General features: G+C 37.0%; 1 protein-coding gene and 1 long non-coding RNA gene across 3 annotated transcripts in view; both read left to right on the plus strand.

Annotated features, from left to right (window-relative positions):
- The window catches only part of LOC131251340 (probable Ufm1-specific protease), a 91,827-nt gene extending 75,118 nt beyond the window's left edge, over positions 1 to 16,709 (plus strand). For both annotated transcript variants that reach the window (XM_058252028.1, XM_058252025.1), the window contains 2 exons: positions 9,523 to 9,625; positions 15,993 to 16,709. In XM_058252028.1, coding sequence (XP_058108011.1) covers positions 9,523 to 9,625; positions 15,993 to 16,222 — 333 coding nt within the window. In that variant the 3' untranslated portion in view covers positions 16,223 to 16,709. The remainder of the gene's footprint in view (positions 1 to 9,522; positions 9,626 to 15,992) is intronic.
- Positions 3,527 to 6,190, plus strand: LOC131251353 (uncharacterized). The gene is made up of 2 exons (XR_009173768.1): positions 3,527 to 4,321; positions 4,408 to 6,190. It is a non-coding gene; the product is annotated as an uncharacterized LOC131251353 (long non-coding RNA).
- Positions 16,710 to 17,434: the final 725 nt, after the last annotated feature.

Raw genomic sequence — 17,434 nt, forward strand, 5'->3', positions numbered from 1 at the left:
ACATCACAATCCCGCAAAATAGATCCTTAAGGCTATTGATCGAACATGGCCCAATGGAAGGTAGAACTTCCATGTACTATAGGATTTGTTCTAGATTCGAGGATTCACTTGCGCTTTGCTAGGGTTTGGGTTTGGAAACCAAGAAATTGGGAATTTAGGGTTTTATAAAAGGCTAGGGTTAGGGTTTTATAAAATAGAAAAGTAGAGAAAGGATCAGTGAGGGAGGGGCTGTTTGGTTGTACAGACGTTGTACAGATAGGTCCGTGCAGTGTATAGGCACATCTGTGCAGCCGTACAAATAGTGTGGTGGGGTCGGGTTGGTTTGGTTAGTGATGAGTTGGGTTGATGATGATGGAGTTATGGTTTGTGAAAGATGAGAAAACATATTTAATGGAAAAAGAGGGTTTGAAAGAGAGAAGAAAGAAGAAATATCTTGATAGGAATAAGAAAGATAACTTGAAATGATTCCAATGACTTCACACCAAATTCCATTCACAAGAAGTCTTCTTGCTCAAAAGAAGCAATGTGGAGAAATTTCATTCAATATATCTATCATTTAAAGTCTCAAGTCTCAAACAAATATATAAGTAAACCTGAGCAAACCCTTAGTCTAGAACTATTTTTGATCGTCTAAATCTATTAACAATCAAGATCAAAACATTAATCGCTAATAATCTAAAATAAAACTGAAAAATAAAGTAGAAATAAAGATGTGTCATAACATACAAGGATGATCTTCGACATGCAATAGGTACGTCTACATGTGATCAATGGCCTAGAAGAATGTGGTCCAATGTGTTCATGGCTTGGATGTGCAAACTAGAGTGTCCATACACCTAAACCCAAGTCTTCGAACATATCTAATGGCATGGTCTAACGTTTGTAACGTCCAAATGTGCTCCAGGTTAGGCTGAGTGACGTCTAAATAGTCCAAAGATGTATCAATCAGTTCCAAATAAGCAACACACATGCATCTTTCCCGTGTTGAGTCTTCAAAGATGCACAACCATGCATGTGGAATCTTTAACGTGGCTAAGAACTCAAATTGGGTCCACTAGGCCCCATGTAATGATCATCCAACCATAATGAAGCTGGGGCTGGGGCTTTAGTTCTCCTCCTCCGATAAACTCGTGTAGGTGCTTGGATGCCCTCATCATTGAACCTCCGCAAGCAGCTCAACAAGTAGAATCTCAATCTCATAAAAACACATGAAGTGCAAGATATTTATTTTACAAAAAAAACAACTAAGCTATTAAAGAGATCTTTATTTATAAGCAAAAGCCTATAACAAGCAATGCATAGTATAAACACCAATCAATTTAAACCCTTCATTCCACCTCCTAACTTTTAATCCTAACGATTTATTTCAAGAAAATATTGAAAATAGGAAAACATCTTTATTTCCTTCACAACTCTACACATCCTCAAACAATTGACCATAACTTCCTTACACGCAGTGTTTGAAGTATCGGTAGCGCAAGTTTCGCTGGCCAAGGATATAGTAACAATATCAATATCTCCGATAATATTGCTAATAACTGGAAATGCAGGGGAACATGGGAAAAACGGTAGAATTTTCAGCGAAACCTCAGGAGATAATAAAATGTACATATTTGCATATTTAGAAATTAAAAAATTGTAAAAAGAATGCATATATAACAAGTTTCCATTTAATGGAGCCTTAAAAGCATGTGTTGTTGTAAAAAGAATGCATATATAACAAGTTTCCATTTAATGGAGCCTTAAAAGCATGTGTTGTTGTAAGAAATCAGTCCAACTATCCTATCCAGCCGATTTAACCATCCAACCTTCCATCCACAAACATCCATCGATATTTCAAAATATCAACAACACATGATATTTTACCAAGAAATCATCAACAATTGGAAAGGAAACGAAAGATTGTGGTCTCAATATCGCGCATGTTGCGATATCGATAATATCAATATTATTAATGACAAATTGAACACTATATACAACCATGTGCCCATGAAAGAAAATTTTGAAATAAAATTTTTTCTAATAAACAAAATTTTGATGATATCAATCCGTTGGCGATATTTTTGAAATATCATCGATACACTTATGATACAAGCATTACCTAGAATTTATATAGTTGAAAATATTGGCGATTACATTAATGATATTGATACATTGGCAATACTTAGTGATACATTGCTAATACCTGAAATTTCTGATACTACTAGCGTTATCAATATTGCTACTAGTGTTATCAGTATCGCTGAGCTGGAGATAAAGATAATATTGAAGATAATTCGAACACTGCTTATGCGGTGTCATAATTGCTTGATCTTAGGCTTGTTGGAAAGCTAACTTAATAAGCTTTTAAATGATACTAGTTTCATGTAGTTTCGACATTGTTTGGTACTAAAAAAAATGGGGCATGAGAAAAGTAATAGAAATAGTAATTATAATTTAAACTCAATCTAAATAATTGTAAAGAGAAAAAAATCTCTTAAAGAAGAAAGCCTAAGATGGAAATCACTCAAACAAAAGAGTCATGAGGGGCCCACGATGGTGGCCTACCATGGTTATGAATGATGGTATCAATTGCAATATCGGTCGGTTGGAAAAATGATACGATATGGTATTGGGGCTGTATCGGCTCGTATCAGTAAGAAATTTTTTTAAGCAAAATATATGGAAAAGTAATAGAAAAAAAAAAAAGATATTCAAGAATCTATCTTCTTCTTCTTCTTCTTCTTCTTCTTCTTCTTCTTTATTTATTTATTTATTTATTTATTTATTTATTTAAATAATGTTTTGACCATGTATTCAATGGTGTATTGAATCATTCTTTGGTAAAATGTTGTTCTGATAGGTTGACCTATTGCAAGTTGTGGTGTTGATTTTATTTTTATTTTTGTATAAATTGCTGATATATGTTATATATTTAAGACAATTTTTATCATGCATCATTTAACTAATTACAAATTGCATTTTAAATTTTATATATATATATATATATATATATCCCAAATCAAGTCTCCAACTTCGATTTCCCCCACAAAAACCAAATCAATTTTCAGATCTAGTGTAGATCTAATGGAAATACTCCCCCTAGGCCCCTATGCATTACATTTCAGCATACTTGAAAAGAAAATTAACAAAAAAAATAAGAAATCGAAATTTCACAAAAATAAGCATAATATTCGGAAATGGAAACTATAAAACCCCTTAGATCTGGTGTAGATCTTAGCAAAATTAGCCCCCAAAGCATTAGATTTGAAAAAAAAAAAAAAAATTCTGGAAGTTTCATAAATTTCGACAGATTTCCCAATTTTTTTTTTCTTGATCACAAAATGCATTCCTATGCAAGATATGTGCTCAGATTCAATAGAAAAAAGGGTTTTCTATAAAATACAAAAAAAAAAAAAAACCCCACAAAAATCAACGGATCAATTACCAAGTCAAGTATTGAATCAACAAAAAATAATAGTAATCGTTTTTCAACCTTTTTTTTTTTTTTTTTTCCAATTTTTTCAAAACTGCATCCAACCCCCTTTCGATCCTTCAAGTCCACTGAAAACCATTCTTTTGATCCTCCAAATAGCTGTAAATGGTGCCAAAAATCCCTCTACTATAATGTATGGAAGTGTTTTCAAGCAAAGGAGAAGAGATGGAGGAGAGCGAGATCGAAAAGGGGGGAAACGGGGCTCAGTTCGACTTTTTATACCCCTATCGGTTAGAGATACATGTAACATATATCAGTACCTATACAACCCGTATTGGCTGATACAGGCCAATACGCCACAATACGTGGTCCTTTTTCGTATCAAGTTGGTACAACCCTGTATCGTGTATCGTATTAAGCCAATACCGATACAATATGGGTGTATCGGCTGATACGATACCCTTTTTTTGAACCATGTGGCTCACTCTTCACATGATCACAATTCTCTAAGGTAAAAGATTTCCACGCATGATTCCTTGAGACTCTAGGCCATTGAGCAGTTTGATCACGGATCATATGAAAATAAAGGTGGAGATTAACATGCGAATAAAGGTGGAGCTTAACGTGATCAAGATGCTCCTTGCACCAGACTCCTCATGTTGAAAAAAACTTGTGTTTGAGTTTTTTTTTCCTAAAAAGCCCACGAACCAAGATGATGATAAAGCACTTGTAGCTATTAATGGATGGTGGAGGTGATAGATGTAATGACAGTGGTGGTGGGTAGTCAATGACAGCGGTGACAATGTGACGGTCGTTATTAATGTTGTTGATGTTGTTGGAGCAGTGGTCAGTGATGATCAAGCCGATCTCTTCGGGCTCCTTGCCAAAGATTGGGCCTTTGCTAAGGTCTAGATCTCCCCACCATTGTTATTGAGCTTATCTTCAACATTGAAGATTTGATTCACTGGCGATGAATGGCTTGGATGAACTAGATGTTGAAGGTGATGGTGCTGACAAGGAGTGGTGGTGATGGTGAGGATGGTGGATGATGAAGATGGAGATGATGGAAAAGTGATGTAGACAAACATGTACCTGGATCAAGCGTGACTTTGTTCTGATACCACCTGATGGCGATCATTTTGTTGATGGACTGTGGTAAATAGTGATTATCACACGTGTGGCCCATGTCACATGGAGATTATGGTTTTCGTTGTTTCATTTCATTATTTTTGTTGTTTAGTCCTTAAGGTGATGTATTAGAATAGAGTTTAAGCATGGGGGTATTTATGTAATTTCACATATTATAAAAGCCCTAATTCTCTTGTGCAAAATTGAGTAAAGTCGATTGACCACTTATTTATTCACCGCTCCTTTGCTCGTTAAGTGTGATCGCTTCTCTTAAAGATCTTCTACTTCTCTTGGGTGATGCCCCAATCTATAGACAGTTTGTTCCGGATGTGTATGATGTCTTGCTTGATAAGGACAGGCTAGCATCCAAGCGTTTGATTTTTCTTGTTGTCCTGCGGAATATTTGGGGGGGATCAAAATCGATGATGTTTTTGCAACAAACAAGAGCCATGGGAAGTTGCTTGGAAATAAAAAGGGATGTTTTATAGTGGGTCTCGGAGGGCAAACATGTTGATGCATTTGATGTCGTATCTTTGTTTTGGCTTTGATGATGTTGCTCTCTTTTGATGTTTCATTTATTGTATTTTTTATTTTTTTTTTTCTGCTTGGTTTTCCACCTTGCAGCCTTTTAATAAAATTTTCACATTATCCTTTAAATAATAATGAGGAGAGGAGATTCAGGTCATTGATTTTGAAGCTTTAGACCATATGATTGGTAAGCATAGTGTCTTGTTTTAGCATTTGGTTTTCCAATACATCACCACACAATTACAAGAGTAAGTAATTACCCATTTCCAACCATTTACTGTTGTAAGTGGAAAACCAAACATGCCGTAAATTGTTCTGTTATAGTCTATTAATAAACATCAATATGCCTAGTCTTTGTTGTTTGCTCTTATTTGTATTTAAACTTAATTCTTAATGTTTAGAGGTGCTTTGGTTTTTTTGTTTTTTTGTTTTCATCACTTAAATATAAGATTTAAAAAAGGGGGTGGGTGGGTAGGTTACATTTTAACCCTATTCTCTTCTCTACAACACTTTTTCCTCCCCTCTTTTATTCTTTTCTCTTCCATATTAATTTTACATGGCATAGGAGCGCATTTACTTATGATCTAATCCACCTTCCACTTTTATCTCACTACTCTCCTCTTTCTTTTCTTTTTGTCTTTCTTATCTCTCTGGTGTTGAAATTCTTTAAGAAACGTAGGGTTTCATCCTCTTTGGGTGTGCCGGGCCTGCATAATGGTCCACATGTGAGAGGTTGAATCTGATATCTGTGATCATCACCTTTCTTGTGTTCGGTTGGAATGTGTGGATGTTGAGGCTGATTTTTCTTGTCAACTGTGGTGTGCACATTGTGTGAAGCATGCAAGTTGGGAGTTCTATCTTGAAAGGTCAGCCTGTATTCGTGTAAGCATTGTGGCATCATTTTATTCTTTTATTCTATTGCAGATGAAGAGTGATCCAGAATTTGGATTTATAAATTCATCAGATTTTCTAGGGGTTTAGATAGCCTCTATCAAATTAAATGGAGTAAACTATCTTTAATGGTCTAAAATTTATTCAAGTGTTTTTAATGGCAAAGGCAAATTAAAATATTTGACCATGGAAAAAGCCAGATGAGAGTGATAGAATGTATGATGAATGGGTCCAGGAGAATTCTTATATTATGACATGATTGTGGAATAGTATGGAATCATTTGTAAGTGCTAATGTAATGCTTTTGGTTACTGCAAAGGAGGTTTAGAATGCATTATGAGAGATGTATTTGTCTGACAAAAACATCCCTTGCACATAGTGGTTGTTTGAAGAGATTTTCTCATTCCAACAAGGAGATAGGTCTTTTAGTGAATATTATTCAAAACTATAAGGAATGTGGGAAGAACTGAATGTGTAACAACCTCTCACCATTGATATGAAAAAGGAACTTCAGCAACATTGGGAGTTTTGTGTGGCTAAGTTCATATCCGGTTTAGAACCCAAATATGAGCTAGTATGTGCACAAATCTTGAGTGACAAGGACGTGCCATCTCTGAATGGAGTGTATGTTCGCCTTCAACGTGCATCCATTGGCTTTATGAGTGGAGTTAATGATAGCTCTGGTTTGGTGTGTCATTTACTGGATGAGCCAAAGTTGGTGGTCATGGTGGCAAAGGTAATCAAGGTAGTTGTGGTGAAGTGGGAGGAGGTCATCGGCGTAGGAAGTGCATTCATTGTTGGCTTACAAATCACTCCTAGTCAAAGATCTGGCCTTAACTAAGGTCCAGATCCCCACCATATTTATCATGTTTATCTTCAAGGTTGAAGACTTGATCCATTTGGTGATGAATGAACTAGATGTTGATGGGTGATGGATGATGATGGTGTTGACTATGAGCGATGATGATGTTAAGGATAGTGGATGACAAAGATGGAGATGATGGAAAAGCAATGTAGACAAACATGTGCTTTGATTAGACACACTAGGTGTGATTTTGCTCTGATACCACTTGATGGCGGCATTTGTATTGTGGGAAATAAATTGCGTTGACAACTACAAATCAACCATGGAAACCAATACTTCAATTCGAGTGATGAATCACGTTTATCAAGCCAGATTTTGACACCCTACAAAACTTAGCAACAGGGAACCAAAACATCGGAATTGAACCTCTGTGAGTGATTCAACGAGGAGAATCTCATTCTAAAAAGCATGCGCAAAGTGCAATATATATATATATATTTCAAAAAATCAATCAATTCTTCCTCTTCATGTAGACTTCTTTATTTATAAGAGAGAACCTATTACAACAATGCATATTTTAAATCCTAATCTATCCAAACCTTTCATTAGGATCTCCTAACTTCTAATTCTAATAATTTATTTCAACAAAATATTCAAAATAATGAAAACATCCTTATTTATGTCACAATCCCACACATCCTAAAAAATTGGCCATAACTAACTCATACGGTGTTGGAATTGCATGATCTTAGGCTCATTGGAAATCTAACTTATTAGGCTTTCGAACAGGCCGATTTTATGTAGTTTCGACATTGTTTGGTACTCCAAAATGGGCCACAAGAAAAGTGGTGGAAATAGTAATTCTAATTTAAACCTAAACTGGTATTAGAAAATCTCTTTAAAAGAAGCAAGCCTAAGATGGGAGTCACTCAAGTGGGAGACCTTCATGTGAGGCCCATGACAACGGCCTACTCTTCACACGATCTCGATCATGGTCCTCCAAATTAAAAAATAATGATCCATGCACGATTCCTTGAAAATATGTGCCGTTGAATGGTTTGATCACGAGTAGTATGAAAATCAACTGTGGAGATTAACTTGGCCCAAATGCTCCCTACATCAGAGAGGAGGTGATTGATCACTATTTTCTACTAGTGGACTGTTGAAAATACTTCCCAGTTTTGGCTTCATCTTGGTCATATTACAACACTTCTAGATCCAATTCATATCTCTAGTCAGTAGAGCTGTACACGAGTTGAACTGAGTCGAGCTTGGCATAGCTCGACTCGGCTCGACCACTAGCTGACCCTAGCTCAAACTCAGCTCGGTCCTCGAGCCTGACTGGCCAGCTCAGCTCGGTTCAATCAGCAGCTCGGGCCAGTTCGAGCCAGTGCGGCATTTTCTCAAACACATGGAGTGCACATTCAATTTCTCACAGTATGCAAAACAACACCAGCAATATATAGGTATTTCATTAAACACTCAGTAGGCAGCATCAAAATCAAGATCCAAAGGTAGTTTTATCATGTAATGTTTTTCTTTTGGTAGTGATTTGTTTCATATCCATACCTTCCTCGCCATCAGCTGATCCCACGGAGAATGTATGCACCCGAAACAACAGTTCGTTGAGTCATTTCATCAAACACTTGGTGAGCAACATCAATATCAAAATAACTGAGTCGCCGAACTAGTTCGATCCGAGTTCAATTCGAGTTAAGGCTTGATCCGAGTCGATTCGAGCTCGGCCAAGCTCGAACTTGGATCGAAAATTTTTCGAGCTCCAAAAATCAGCTTGACTCAAATCAAACTCAGTTTCGAACTGAGTCGAATTGAGCTTTTTTGAGTCGAGTCGAGCGAGTTAACCTAGCTAACTCGATTCGTGTACAACTCTACTGGTCAGCGAGTTAGTCGAGTTGAGCGAATTGAGATTTTTGGGTTCTGTCCCACATTCTTGTTTTTGTTCCTTTGATCCATTTGCATCCCCTCCGGGGTGCATTAGGTCTAAAAATTCTTATCGGAATTACCCAAATGAAACCTCATTCATTAGTTGACTGTTGCAAATCAATTTGCTCAGTTTTGATAACCAAATTTTTGGCAATGGATTGATGATGTAGTTTGCAGCAAACATTTGCAGCCTATGGCAAGAGAAGATTTGAGAGGTGGTTTTTGGTGATCACTAGCACTTGGCCTAGTAGATTTTTGGGTTCTGTCCCACAATCTTGTTTTTGTTCCTTTGATCCATTTGCATCCCCTCCAGGGTGCATTAGGTCTAAAAATTCTTATTGGAATTACCCAAATGAAACCTCATTCATTAGTTGACTGTTGCAAATCAATTTGCTCAGTTTTGATAACCAGGTTTTTGGCAATGGATTGATGATGTAGTTTGCAGCAAACATTTGCAGCCGTGTGCCTGCACGTAATGTAATTTAGAAGATGAAAACCATTCACCTATACTGGGTGTAGTCTAAGGTGTAAATACATTTTTCATGCACACTCAGATGCATGGGATATGTTAGAAGCTGAATTTAGGTTTACCCGACTGATCTTTCTCCAACTCCCTTTCAAATGTGGAGTAGAGTTATCTAGTTTTTATTAAAGGTTTTGCATTCTTAGTGATTTCTGTTTGCAAGTATTGGTTCAGTAATCTTCCATGACATGGATAAGCTTGTCTATTAAATATTTTCGACTGTTAAGAAAAAAAGGCCTCCCTTCTGGTTGTGTTATTTGCTTGACAGGTTGATTTATGCATTAACAGGTTAGTTGCAAGATCATAAATGTGAGATCTGGAGATGAGCTACCTGAGAAATGTCGAGAACTTGCAATGCATTTTGAAACACAAGGAACTCCTGTTATGATTGGTCAGTATTACCAAAACTACCTTCTTTATTTATTTATTTCTGCCATCGTTTCCATTTGACCTCCTCTCTGCAATGCCTTTTTATTTTTATTTTTTCCTGAGAAATGATGAAATTAAGCCATAATGAAATTAAAATCTATTGAAAGGCCTTACATTTTTCCCTTTCCCGGTTGCATATATTATGTGAATACTGAAATTTTCATGCTACCTTAGTGACTTGCATCTTGACAACTTTGTGATAGAATAAACAACCTGCTACTATGTCATAGACTGGTTTGGGGCCATTGGTATTTCTGGATGACTGGAAGTGCCCTGTTATACTTCATAGGTGGGTTGGTTTGTCTTTTTGAACTCGAGATTCAATTAGTATGCTGAAATGACACTGCACGGGTTAGTGAAGGTTCTTTTTTGCCTTTCCAATAAGCCAGGTTAAACCAATGTTTAATGTAGCAAATAGTGTGTAGCAAACCGTTCACCCATCTGAAGCATGAGGCATGGCTAGCTACAGAGCATGCAGCATCTTCTAGATTTTAAATTAAAATAATATAAAAAATTGGGCGAAGAGCAATGTTGTCAAAATCCTACTAGTTATGATTTACAATTTACAATTTACATTTTGAGTTGAATCTTAAGCAAAATGATTTGAATCCTACCTTTGAATCCCTTTTTATACGAGTCCTATGATTTTATGATTTGAATCCTAAGACTTACGATTCAAATCCTAATTTATGATTCAAAGTATACTTGTTCTCTTCTATTTTAGGTTTCACTCGGCTTTCATTGTATGTGTATTTTAATTTGCTGTGGCTTTAAAAATCATCTGGAAAAAAAACCTTAAAAAAAAAAAGGAAGAAGAAGAATTGTTTAGAAAGGGTAAATTATTTTATTTTGTTCTTTATAAGAGATTAAATGATATATATTCTCTTCAACGTTAAATTGTAGAGCTCCCCCCCCCATGATTCTTACTTTGTAGCTAGTCAAAACACCAAATTGATGTATGACTTATCTAGAATGTTTTGATGGATGGTTACAATCATGTTGCCTTATATGTCTGGTGGAATGATGGTTAGAAATCAAAATATCCTTTTCCGTTGGTCTATAGAATCAAATGTTGCTTTTCCAATGCAATTCTACATGCAAGAAAGTTAAGAAGAACATAAATTATTAAAGGATCCTTGAATAGTTTTGAAGGGAAATTTCTTGAAAGACAAAAAGATAAAAGGAAAGATATGAATCCTTTAACATTATCATGACATGGTATTACTTGGTGCATATTGATGGCGAAAGGATGATTGCTGAGTTTATTTATTTATTTATATTTTTAAGAAAATCATTTAAATATCTTATGATTTATGATACAATTTGCGATTCAATATGATTTAACCCCTATTACGATTTGGTATATGATAGCGATTTTTACGACATTGGTGAAGAGTAAATATAAAGATAAAATTAGCAATGAACTGATTTAATTCTCATACTGTATCACTAAAATCATTGGAAAAATTAACTAGCTTTTAGGAAAAATAGCAAAATGTCACAAATCATTGAAGACATTAATTTTACTGTTTAAAAATAGCATTTAGCTTATGCTACATAGCATGTGCTGTACACTACATGCAACATGTGCTATTTTCATGGGCTATGTAGTGTGAAGGCTACACTGCGACATACACTATCATCATATGCTATGCAGTGTGTAGGCTATGTTATGCGAATAGTATTTAAAACTCTGTGAAATCCACCATCTTCAGAAAGTTACAGATACTTTGGTCAACACAATTGTTTCTGTATACAGAGCAAGGTGTTCCAAAACGGTTACATAATGGCTGTTATGTAATAGTAACGTTGGTAACTGTTTTGCATTATAAGGTTGTAACGGCTGTTATAGAAAAATTTACCCATAGCGGCATCCCTGTAGCAGTCCATTATGGGGCTGATAATATGCTCGCCCGTATTCGTAACGGTTGTAATCATAACAGTAATGGCAGTGGCCATTACGGCCACCGTTACTGTTATGGAATACTTTGATACAGGGTAGCTTATTGTTGTAAAAAGTCGTTCTAATTGTAGTTGCCCATCTTCAAGTGCCGTATACAAATGCACCATATGTTCCAATGTGGCACATGTGCAGGATCTAGGGTGTCCATATGGTGGTGGACAGTGATTTTTCATTAGCCTAAGCATCTGGCTGTTCCATTTACTGGGTGGCCAAACATTCATGAATAAATAGACAAAAAATGATAACCAGCATTTTACATGCAATATGCACCTGTCACTTGATGAATGGGCCAGCCTCATTTCCACATACGGGGATTGTCTGGGTGAATAGTCTTGATCCTGCTGGTGTGACATTGGCATGTGTGGTGCATTCGTGTTTGGCACTTGGAGGCTTATAATTCCTCTCAGTCATAATTAGCACTCTATAAATAAAGTTTTTTTTTTTTCTTTGAATTAGTCATCTATAAATATAACATAGTGCACGCACACGCGCGCGCACACATGAAAGGTTGATGGTTGCATAAGACCCATAAGGCCCAAGTCCATGTAATGAGTCCACTAGGTCCCATTCACATTTTTACTGTTATAAATAAGAGTAGAGGGATAGGTTTTCGTAATACACCCCAAGCAACTCCCAGTCAAGGGTTCAAGTACCATAGGTGGTGAAATTCCACTAGCGTGAGTGTGTGTAAAAAAAAAAAATGTTTTTGCTCTCTCTCTCTCTCTCTCTCTCTCTCTCTCTCTCTCTCTCTCCCATTTTTTTTCTTCTTATTGTAGCTTTGGTTCCTCCCCTCATGGGTGAAACTTGCCTAAGATGAATGATGTGAGATCAAAACATGTATCAATTTAAGCGTTCAACAAGTAAAATCAAGCACATCCTCATTATGAGTTATGGAAATTCAGATTAACCACTCAATGGACCTAGGCTATCACATACACAGTGCATGAAAGTATAAAATATCACAATAGTGGCCCACTTAGAAGTTGGGACTTCCAATCTTGCAAAGGTAGGGGAACATTCACATGAAGAAACAATGGCACTATAAATATCAGATTTGGGGAAAATGGGTTTTTTTGAAAATCAGATTTTTTGAAGGGGGTTTTGGGAATCGGCAATCGAGGTTTGGGAATTTTAGGAATTAGGGACTTGGGATTTAGTGATTTGGGAAATTGGGGATTATGGTTTTAGGTTTAAGATTAATGCTAGGGTTAGCAAAAGGGTGTAGAGGATGATGTAAGGAAACAGAATATGTAAAAAGGAGGGGATAGGGCTGTCGGTACGGATGTACGACTAACTGTAAGGATGATCCCTATGAACGCACGTACGGACGTGCGTGTGGGTTCGATGGATGGTAGGGTTTTGATGGGTTTGATGAGGAAAGGTAGAAACAATGGATGTGAGATGAAAAGGGTTTTGGTTTTAAAGGAGTTGTAGAAGAAGGAAGAAGAAAAGTGAAGAGAGTTGTGTACCTTGTTGGGGAAGAGAAAGAGGAAGAAGAGAACGTTGGAGGAGTCAACGACCAAGTAATCTTCTAGCTCTTCCACAATCCGATTGGAATGGAGGGTTTTCTCACAAACCCTAAAGGAAGATGAAGAAGGGCTTTTCTCAAGAGAGGCAAGTCTTTTGTTTTCTTTTACTCAAAACACCATTAGGGTTGGGCGTTCCCCCCTGCTTATATATCAAAAATACCAAGAATTACAAAATTGCCATCAACTTAAGTGTTATGGCCCATAATCCAAAATAAGCACGCTAAAACACCTAAGTGCAATCTCAACCGTCTAATAAATCCTAAAATAATTATATATATATATATATATATATATATATATATATATATATATATATATATATATATATATATATATATATATATATATATATATATGTTCAATAAAAAATCTTCCCTGTAGTGCGCCGATGACCCGATCGATAATATCCAATAGTCAGATCGACTCAAAAATAAAAACCTATGACTAAAAATGTCTCCTAAACAAGCCTCATGCATCATCCCAATGTGCGGTCTTCCTGATGCACGTCTAATGCATGTGGGGTCTTGAAAGTGGTTCGACGAGCCCCATCTGGAACTCCCATCCACAGAGAGAGTTGTGCTGATGTCGGTGGTCGCCTCTGCCTCTGGTAAACTCGAGTAGGTCCTCCGATGTCCCCATTACCTTCCTTTCTTAATCTTCTTTTCTTTCTTTCCTATTTTCTTCCATCTTTGCTTCTCTAGACAATACGTGCTTATTAACCATTTTCCCTACACCCTTTTTTCTTCAACAAGTGGCGGTTGTCTTCGATCCTTACACAACAATAGCTTATTTTCTTATTAACATTTTTCCCTTCACCTATCGTTCTTCTTTTTCATTCTTTTTCTGTTTTGAGAGTCATGGGGCCTTTTCCTCACTGACTCGCTGTGATTCATGAGAAGGGAGTGGCTTGGAGTTGGATTTTTGTTGGGGTTTTGCATCATATATTGCTGGATTTGAAGCCTCTTTAATATGCAGTTGAAGCCCTTGCTGATTTTTTTATTGTTCGGTTGAAGTTGTTGCTAGAAAATCTTATTCTATTCCTCTTTTTAAATAAAATTTCCAAGGGATTTGCTGTTTTTGCTGAACGTTTGGAGGTATTGTTGGACATCGAGGTTGGAGGTATTTGACTAGATTGTTTTTTGCCTTGTGATGTGTGCTAGCATCTTCTCTACCACCTGTTTCAACGAGTTAACAACTTCATTTTAGGCTTTCCTTGTCAAGATGTGTGATGTGACCAGTATTTATATTGGATAGTTGGCCTAGACCCGTTGATATACTGGACACTTGGTTCGGGCTTGTTTGAACTGGGTGGTGGTCCTAGCCTTGGCTAAAACTTATAATTATACTGGGCTTGTTTACTCTTGAGGTTGGCTTAGACTCGTTGTTTATATTGGACAATTGATCCATTCTAATTTGTCCCGGATAGTTGTTCGAACTTATGATTGTGTTGGGTAGTTGGCTCAACCTTGGTTGAGCTGGATAGCTAATCCAGAGTCATTTGTTTGTATTGGACAGTAAGTCTATTGTTATTTGTTCTGGATAGTTGTCCTGGCTTACAATTATGTAGGGCAGGGCAGTTAATCTAGGCTCGTTTGTGCTGGATGGTTCAGGTGGCTCACATCACTGAAGTTGCAGAAGTGCTTGTTCGCCTGAAGTTATTGGTCAATTTTTTGCCTCCACTTTTCATCCGCTCGCTTGCTTCTTGTCACAACTAGCGTTACTCATATCCATATAGCCATGCTACTTTTTTATTTTATTTTTTTCTGCTTTTGAGAAAAATATCTTGTGTCTCTCCAAACTCAACTTCCTTTTTTCAGAGCACCTTGATTTTGAGGGGGGATGTCAGAGAAGAATTTCTTTATATCTTAGGTTTGATCTTGACTCTTGTTCCAAGTTGGGCTTCATTAAGATGCTCCAGCTTGAGAGAGTGTGTTGAAAGGTTAATAGTTGAATTATTCTCATTGGGCCCGAGTCCATGTAATAAGGTCCATAGGGTCCATTCACATTTTTACTATTTTAAATAAGAGTAGAGGGCTAGGGTTTCATAATACACCCTAAGCATCTCATATTCTTGCAATTTCTCTCATCTGTCTCTCATTATTTCTCTTACCATCTTTATTCTCCTTTCTTCTTCTTCTTCTCATTGTAGCTTCTCATAGGCCCTCAAGATTAGCACCATGTTGCTGTTTAACACACCTGAAAATAGGCATTGACATGCTTTATAGGCTCTTTTTCTTGGGATCAGATTGTCCTGAATCAAGTGTGGTTACGTAGGGACACATCATGGATTGAATTAGTTTACCCTTTTTGAGGAATTTTAATATCTAATGCAGTTCCGTATGGACACATTACTCCTGTTTAAAATCTGAATGTACTCATCTGGTGGGCCTTATCATCTATGCCACAGCCTAACAATCACACAGGTATATGATACTAAGATTCAGATCCAAGGAGCATTGAGGGGAAAGTAAAAAAGAAACCATCATCTTCTTCATCATCATCATCATCAAAGTCTTATCCCAATTAATTGGGCCAACTACGTGAATCATATTTTGCCATTCCACGCTATCAAGGGGCATAACTTCACTTAGAGCGGGAAAAAAAATGGGAACTGATAGAGAACACAGCCGACCAACACTTCACATTCAATAGAGGGAAGTAACCCATTTTAGCATTAGTGTTGTATGGCTAGTATGACTATTTATCTTTGGACTATCTATGGTTGGGCCCTTTGGATGAGCCTCTGCTTTTCAGTTTGACACTGTCATTTATACTATAAGCAACTATCACCCTTTGTTGACATCTAAATACTTCTGTTTCTGGTATATAAATTACAGGTGGTGGTGTTCTTGCATATACCCTGTTGGGAGTAGACTATAACGAGACAAGTGGAGACTGCGCTTTTCTCATCTTAGATCCCCATTACACTGGTAACGATGAGCTCAAGAAAATTGTAAGTGGTGGGTGGTGTGGTTGGAAAAAGGCTGTTGATAGCAAGGGTAGGAATTTCTTTTTGCACGATAAGTTCTATAACCTTCTGCTTCCCCAGAGGCCCAACATGGTCTAAGATATCATGTTAAGGATTACCGTAGCCTAATTTTTTTCCTCTGTGTGTGTGTGTGTGTGTGTGTGTGTGTGTGTGTGTGTGTACCATCAAATAAATGTGAGCTGATCTACATTGAGGCTTAAGATGCATAATGCTTTTTGGTTTAATTCCTTAAAAATGAAGAAAATATATGAAAATGCCTGAAAATCAGGAGGGAAACAAGAATAACTTGTGGGAAGTGATGACGAATTGGTCTAATCAAGGAAAAGAAGGGTGTAGATGGGTTTGGCTTTTGCAGGGCTCGGATATTGATCAGCCTAAGTTCTGAAGTGTAGGGGAGCCATCAAAGCCTGTCATAGTGATTGACAACAAAGGAAAACTCATTCCCATCAAAGTTATTCATTTCTTTCTTTATTTCTTTACTTTTATTAGTATTTTATTTGTTTGTTTGTTTATTTTGCTCACTGTTGTATTCAGATGAATGGGCAAAGTTCTTCTCCTTTATTTATTTATTTTTATTTTTTTAATGGCAAAGGAAGAGGGGAATGGGGGATAATGACCAAAGTGGCTACACATGATGTGAGTCTTTCTTCACCCGGGCTAATAGGTTAGCCCAATAATGTATGTGCATTGCTTATTAACCTAACCTCAAACAGAGAACCAGAAATTGAACTAGTTATGGAGTCCCGATTGGATTCTATGGCACAGGTCATGCTGGGCTGGGGTTGGATTTTGTAGTATGGGAAATGATATGGTAGAGTCACTAGAGGTAGAATATGGTATAGTCATCTCCATAGCACATGTAGAGTGGTGAGGTGATGTAGGCACCGTGGTGGGCCCATCTTGGTTGGAGCATGTTTTAAAATTCACACCAATGATATGATTCTGGGTGTGAGCTCTCAATTATTTATTTATTTATTTATTTTTTTATTCATTTTTATTTTTTTTATTCAGTCAATGTCAACAACACACCCCCCCCCCCAAGGGCCACGATAAAATCTAGCTTATAGAACACTACTGACCATCCGACTAGCCTGCAGTTTTTGGGTGTTGAATGCCTGCTGTTGTTCATGTTTTCTTAGCTGTCCATTTCCATTTTACTAATGAGGCAAAGGTAGCGGCTTTTGAGCTTCATGCTTTTACGAGGTGGCCCACCTGATCAGTCATTTCACTTCCATGTTCATTGGAGACGCTGGAGCTAGCCTCCCGGAGATACAATGGTGAACTCATTAG

Source organism: Magnolia sinica, chromosome 1 (assembly GCF_029962835.1).
Source record: "Magnolia sinica isolate HGM2019 chromosome 1, MsV1, whole genome shotgun sequence".
NCBI lineage: Eukaryota > Viridiplantae > Streptophyta > Magnoliopsida > Magnoliales > Magnoliaceae > Magnolia > Magnolia sinica.